The following is a 7586-nucleotide window of genomic DNA, read 5'->3' on the forward strand; positions in this document are numbered from 1 at the left end:
AGTAGATGTATTCCCATCCATTTAGATTGAATATGGTAGTGATGACGTAAACAATAATAAGGATAACTCAAGGAAAATGATGTGAAAGTTGAGAACTAGATTCAGACGGGATTAAAGCTGATTTTGGTTTCCAACTTTGCCCCAGGTGTGTCTATTAAAACACAGACGGAGACAACTTCTCTTAGCTAAGTTTCCATCCACTTGTCAACTGAATTACAGAATCTGAAGTTGGTGAACAGGTGAAGAACACACCAAAACCACTAGCTAACTTACTTTAAATGTGCAAGAACTATAGACCAATAACAGCCTTAAGTGAACTGACAACATGAGTTATGACTTACAGTTCTCAAAGAGGCACACACACAATCTCAGCTGAAAAAAGTGAGAGAAAAGAAAAAAGGCTGTCTGGAGTGACAGCTCTTTTTTTCTTTTCTCTCACTTTGTAAAGTAAAAATATCTGAAAAATCTACTTGAGTACACTAACGAAGTATTTGTACTTCGTTACTCCCATCTCGGCCGGACCACACACACACACACACACACACACACACACACACACACACACACACACACACACACCCACACACACACACACACACACACACACACACACACACACACACACACACACACACACACACACACAACACACACCACACACACACACACACACACACAACACACACACACCCACACACACACACACACACACACACACACACACCCACACACACACACACACCACACACACACACCACACACACACACCACACACACACACACACACCAAGTGCATCCAATGCATTACAAACAGAGATACTAGCCAGATAAAAACTATCAGATACTCTATAGACACATAAAAAAAACATGCATTTTCAGTATGTTTTGCTCCCATGTTTCATACAGTTCTAATGAATATTTAGGGTGATTTCTTTTTCATAATTTGCTCTCCTATTTTGAGTTTGTCTAACTAGTTCTTCATTAAGACGCGTCACGCTAAAGAGCACAACGAATTTACGAAAGCTACGGGGGGAAAAAGGACGAACTGCAGCAGCAAACTCTGGAAACTGCCTTCAAGTGACGAGATAAATTCCCCAAAGACAGCCAAAATGCAACAACGATAACCAACAAAGTTTTGGAGTTTATTGTACTGGATTACCAACCCGTCTGTTGTCGAAAATTTGGGATTTCGCTGCTTAATGGAGCATTTGAAGCCAAGGTACGGTTTGCCAGGTTGTAAATATATCTCCGAAACTGCGCTACCCAAATTATACGAGACAGTTAGGGAACACATTTCGTGTATGCTTGGGCTTTACCACGGACATTTGGCGCTCCGACGTGTGCCCCATGTCTTTTGCTAAGTTTAACGTCCCACTGGGTGGACAACATATAGAGTCAACATTTACCCCTCGAAGTGCGGAGCTGCACCCACCGAGTTCCGATGGTCACATACTGGCACATTATTGCCGAATCAATTGAGGGGGTTCTAGTAAAGTGGAAAATCCCCAAGTCCAACGTTCATGTTTTACATTTTTATACTGTTCTATTTAAAATATATGGCTTCCATTTGCTGTATTAATTCATGTTTTAAAAGGTGTTAAACCTGAGCCAGGCCTTACCACATGATAATATTATGACAGTCATTTTTTTTTTTTTTTTAAACACACTGGTATGGGTACTCGGTATCGGCCGATACCCACAAGCACAAGTATCGAATCGTTTCGGGAAGTAAAAAATGGTATCGGAACATCTCTAAATTCAACTACATCTGCTCCAGCCATTAATGCGTTTAACCATATCCCAATAATTGTTTCAGAGCATTGATACAAGTTGATTGAAACGTTTTGGCTCCCCAAAGAAAACTACACATCATTATAAAACTTCTACCTGTTGTGAAATCTACTTATCTATCAAACCACTCATTAAGGTAGTTCAGCATGTCCACTGATTAAATTGATTGGCTACAGTCAACAGGTTACTCACATCGGTTTCCAGCAGGTTGTGCATGGAGCCTTCAGCCATTTCTTTGGACTCGTGGAACTTCTCCAGGGCCTGCCTGATCTCCTCATCTTGGATTTTACCTTGACGTTTCTTCTTATAATCATAGTCCAGACGGCGGCCCTCTAGCTTCTTCAGGTGGTACTGAGGGAGTGAAAGATTTGGGATTGGGAGGATGAGGTGTCACAAAATGATACGAGTATCCAAGCATTTTTACTTGCGTATGTTAGTTTGAGAAAATTGCTAGATTTTGAAGAAGAATTCTCGGAAAAAAATTACGTTAATCTTGATTGCTATAAATATGCGTGTACTTTTGATTGAAAAAATAACAGAGCCGACCAGCATCCTCGCATCTGATTTCTCCCTGTCTTCGTCGCCTCCCGCTACCGAAAACAATCCAGTAAGCACCTGTTGTTCTGGTCATGTCCTCCAGAGGAAAGGTCATGCCTTCGCGACAAAAACTTGAAGTTTATTGCCCCTCAAAAATAGGTAATTGAGCACTGTAGTGGTTATGCCGTTTAGCCAAGCAGAAGCTCCTAGACATAGCTGCACCTGCTCCGTGTTGACGGCACCGATTTGTTCTTTACTCTCCAATCAAAAGGTACACACAAACATACATATATATCGATCAAGGTTTACAAAAAAAATTGCCCGGAATTCTCCTTTAAACATTTGCATGTCATTTCACACTCATGCACCAGGACAGTAAATACAATATCCTAGCTTCATATCGCAGCTGGCGCACAGACTGTGGAGCTCATTAATCAATGCCTGGCCTGTACGTGCAGAGGCATTCTACCGCTTTAATTCTACCTGAATGTCTTTGACGTCCTTCTCAGCGACCGCCTGCAGCGGGTCAATAAAGTTCTGCTTCACATCAATATCCAGAGAGTCTTTGATCTCGGCCATCCTCTTCATCGACTCCCCAATGTCTGTTAGTGCCCCACCTGTAGTTCACACGGTCAAAATACCAGCATTAGGGAATGTGGGACATTGTGAGGCATGTTAATAATAATCGTTAGCCCTGTACTAAGATTCATGGGCACCCCGTTATTTGAACATACATCATAACGTACATCTCTCTTTCACCCTGTATCTTATCCTTTAACTGCCTCCACTTTTCTTACCAAAGTTGGTGTCCTCTCCCATATCCCGTCCATACTTAGTCATGCACTCCCCCAGGAGGCCCTCAGGCTGGGGGTAGCCCGGACTCTTGACCTGCCCACGCATTTTGGACACTGTGTTGAGCATGGACAGTTTAGCTCTTGTAGCCGGGTTGGGCTGGAGGTACTCTGATGTTTTACTGATGACTTCCACCACTGCTTTGCTGGTAACATCTGCTCTCTGGTAGCACAGGATATAGAAAGACAATCATTTATATGTGTGCATATGATGAGTTTTATGCCTCATGAGTCATCATTTAACAAGTTTGACTAAAGTTAAAGAAAAGAACATATTCTACATGGTTATAGTAATCCTTACACAAAATCCCCAATTTGAATTTTTTATTTTTATAAGTCAACTTTCTTCAATAAAGATCCCTCGCCACTTTGGTCAACATAAATACATGTAAGCAGCAGGCTTATTCAATAAAGACATAAAATAGTGATGAAATAACAATAGTGCCCTTAGGCTTAAATCAACATCATGCTCAAACAGAAACAAGGCTCTGGAGTTATAAGTTTAGATCCCATTAGCTGAAAACAATCTTACGCAGTAACCACTAGAATGTAATTCTACAAAATAATAATATTAGTGCAGCCTAATCTAGGGGTGAGGGAAAAATCGATACAGCATTGTATGATGATATTTTCCGTGGCAATGCTGTATCGATACACAGAAGCCAAGTATAAAAAAAGAAGAAGAAAAAAGCTAAGCAGCATTTTAACGCTTATTTAGATTTGGAATGTCAATGTTAGAAATTAAACTTTGAACTATTTGGTACAGCTCTAATGTTTAGTGTATACATTTTCTTAAAATGTTTTACCTTGTTAATCATTTTGTAAGATGGAAAAGTGCTCCATTTATAAAAGATTATTATTATTATAAAATGTATGTATGTTACCCTCTCAAGGTCCTTGAAGTCTTCATCCAGTTTGGTTCCCTCTGCACCTCCAACCTTCTCACTCACCAGCTGTGAACACAGAACATTCAGGGTACTGAAGCCGAATGATGGATGAATACTTCTAGGATTCCACATGTTGTGCTCCGTGACTAAATTGACAATCTACACACATGGTCATATGAGAAAATAAATGACTGATGAAACCCTTCAAACTTGTATTCATAATATTGTGAATTTTTTTGTTAACCGTCTTCCACTGCATTTCCAAGTTGAAGGCTGACTACAGAATACTGGATCAGGTCTGCTCAAGGACACTTTAACAGGGAGAAAACCTGTTGTCAAAAGGGATTTAACCAGACCTTCACAACTACACTGCGCTCTGTTTCCAAACTTTAATGGATATATAACCAATTCCGTTTTTCCCCGGGCCTGGTTAACACAATTCTCAAATTCCAAGACATACCCATGTTTCCGTCAGTGGAGGAATTTTTAATCAGCGTGAGGGAATAAATACGGAAAACTGGACTTTCCTCTCTACAGAGAACCTCCGTTCCATAAGGAATTCTATTAAATGTTTTTCCATCAAGTCAGCACACACATTGCAGTCTCGTACACTAAAAACACATCCATGGATACTTTTACTAAACACACACACACACCAAGTTTATCTTGCTCTCAATTCGTAACCTGACTCACACATGGCACATACGTTCTCCATTTCTCATCCAGAGCAACAAACTCTAAAATCCAGTCAAGTTGGCTGGCAGGCCAAACAGAGACTCATTGTACGGGGTGTGTGTCATTTGGTTCAACTCCGTGCAGCTGTCAGTCCAACAAATAAAGCTATGACCAGATGGATCAATCAATCAATTACTCTAGTTTGTACAATAAACAGGCTTGGTAAAGTTGTTTTGCATGAAACAGTCAGTGGCTCTGAAAATACCCTAAGCTCTGTTTGCCAATTGATTTATGGGATATAATTCAGCCCCACATGTTCCCTAATTATGAAGTCTAATAAACAGCATTTTAACTGCAATTAATGAATTTCATGGTACCAGATGTGAAGATGTGGCATGTAGATGTGTGAAATCCAAACACACTTTCCGCACCCCATCTGGCTTCCTGAATGCCAGCACTCATTTGGATGTCCTCCATGACCAACAAAACAGCCTCGCCCCGTCTGACTACGGTATGTAATATATGTTGAAAAACTTGTTTTAGTTGTAGGTATGCGAGATTTTGCTTTAAATTATGTTTTCTAAATAAGTTAACTTGTAGCTCAGTTCGTAGGGAGTTGGTTGGGAACCGGAGGGTTGCTGGTTCAAGTTCCCATAGGGACCAAAGTATGGTGGAGGGCTGGTAGCTGGAAAGGTGCCAGTTCATCTCCTGGGCAATGCCAAGGTGCTCTTGAGCAAGGCACCGAACCCCCAAGTGCTCGGGGCGCCTTTCCATGGGCAGCCCCACTGACTTTGACATCTCTCCATTAGTGCATGTATAGGACCTGAGCGTTTGTGTGTAAATCAGTCCTTTGTGTAATGTGTGTCATAACAACAGAGTGTAAATTGTAATTTACCCTTGTGGGACTAATAAAGGATACATTTTTGTTATTAAAAAAAGAGGTGTAAAAAGACAGAGTCATAAACCCATTTGATAGAGAACATGTGGGTTTAGTCTTGTTGGTCATTGACAAAAGCAATATAAATTACATGATGTGGAATAAGCTAAACAGCAATATTTAATACCCTGTGCACAGTGTCAGCAATAGATTGGTGGATTAGCAATTTAGTTGACTAATCTGTTTAATCATTGATTGAATCAAGTATATTTTTATGACGTGGAGCTTCTTAGGCGACTAAGAGAATTGATTATCCTCCTCTACCCTGTTTTATTTCTTTATAGCCTGAATGGCTTGTTGACCAAGCTTGTGCTAATAGAGAGCAGGGTGTTCAGTATAGGTCCTATATGTTAACAAATGGAAGCTAATATTAAATAACATTTCATATTCACTCATGGTTTGATAATATTGCTGTACTGTTAACATACTGACTAATTATGTGTCTACTGGAAGATGGTTTGAGCAGAGTGTTCACATAACTAGGATTCCATTACACACCCACTAAAAAAAGAGAGAGACGTCACTTGCATGTGACAGTGTTGAGCCAAAGCAAGGAACTGTTGCAAGGCAGGTGTCATTAAAACATAAGCCACCTGTTTTACAGCCCATGTCTTGTTGAGCTTCATGTTTGTGTTGGAGGGTTTAATCTTAATTTAACTATCTCAGGAGCCATCAGTTATATTTCGTTCTTAAGAGGGATAAGCACCAGTTGAAATTTCGAAGCACAAGACAAACCTGATTCAATAAATCCAGATTTTCAGACTACTTTGTATTTTTTCCTTTTCAGTTTTAAATGGATGCTACATCTGTCACACTAGGGTTGCTCTGATCCGATATTAAGATTGGATATCGTCCCCAATATTGACAAAATAGCTGGATCTGGGATTGGAAAAATGAACAGATCTACGGACTGAACAGGTTGTTGTTTTTATTTCTTTTCCTCTGTCACAGCACATCCTACGGCATTCGTCAACAGCACATGTGTTGCATGCTGGAAAAGTTGAATTGACCATAACAAAGTACTATACTACCAAGCATATGCAAAAGCACCATGCAAATTCAATACAATACATCTATGTTATTTTGTCTGAGTTAGACAAGTAATGATTAGTTAGGAAAGTCTGGTACATTTAGTCTCTTCCAGATGGTGGAAGGACGGTAAAAAGGTATACAGTTAATTATTAATCAACGACGGTATCGGATCGGTATCGGGTATTGACGGATACACAAAGCCCAGGCATCAGGACTGAAAAAGTCGGTTCAGTGCATTCCTATGTCACACTGGTAGTGTAACAAGACAATTGGGAGTATTCCAAAATTAGATGTTCAGCTATGTCACAGTGTCACCAAACTTAAAATCATGAGCATTGAATGTCACTCTAATAGTCAATGATTCAGGGCCTGTATGGCACTATGGTTTCTTCATATGTTACGAGATAAATACTGGACTAGAGATCATAACTTTTCTGCGATACATTAGAATATAGAAGTGTTGAAATACATTTGAGTACACATAAACATCTTAAAAATATATGTAATGATACTATCCATGGCTCACAGGTTCAGTTATGTTGTTGAAAACAATAGGAGACGCAGCTGAGTTGACTTTGAACTAGCTGCAGTATCACCACAACACATGAGCCAAGTGTTTTGAAAACATTGTGTAATCCAGCACTTTAGAAATAGCCAACATAACCATCACTTTGGGGTATTAGCTAACACTTGCGTGGTTTATCTACCTGCTGTTTAACATACCAACAAAACACGAAGAGACCAAGCACTAGAAACTCATCCTCTCAATGCCTGACTGCTGTGTCAGTCATAAACTTCGACAAATTAACGTTAGCTGCTCTTATAGATAGATGGATAGATCGATAGATGTTTATTGATCCCAAGAAAAATGGGAAA

General features: G+C 39.9%; 1 protein-coding gene across 3 annotated transcripts in view; it reads right to left on the reverse strand.

Moving 5' to 3' along the window:
- The window catches only part of LOC116699733 (endophilin-A2), a 12539-nt gene that overhangs the window by 3932 nt on the left and 1021 nt on the right, over nt 1–7586 (reverse strand). For all 3 annotated transcript variants that reach the window (XM_032532457.1, XM_032532456.1, XM_032532455.1), the window contains exons 2-5: nt 4064–4132; nt 3126–3342; nt 2812–2945; nt 1984–2142 (exon numbers count right to left, since the gene is read on the reverse strand). In XM_032532457.1, the coding sequence (XP_032388348.1) occupies nt 1984–2142; nt 2812–2945; nt 3126–3342; nt 4064–4132 (579 nt within the window). The remainder of the gene's footprint in view (nt 1–1983; nt 2143–2811; nt 2946–3125; nt 3343–4063; nt 4133–7586) is intronic.

This window comes from Etheostoma spectabile, chromosome 12 (genome assembly GCF_008692095.1).
Source record: "Etheostoma spectabile isolate EspeVRDwgs_2016 chromosome 12, UIUC_Espe_1.0, whole genome shotgun sequence".
NCBI lineage: Eukaryota > Metazoa > Chordata > Actinopteri > Perciformes > Percidae > Etheostoma > Etheostoma spectabile.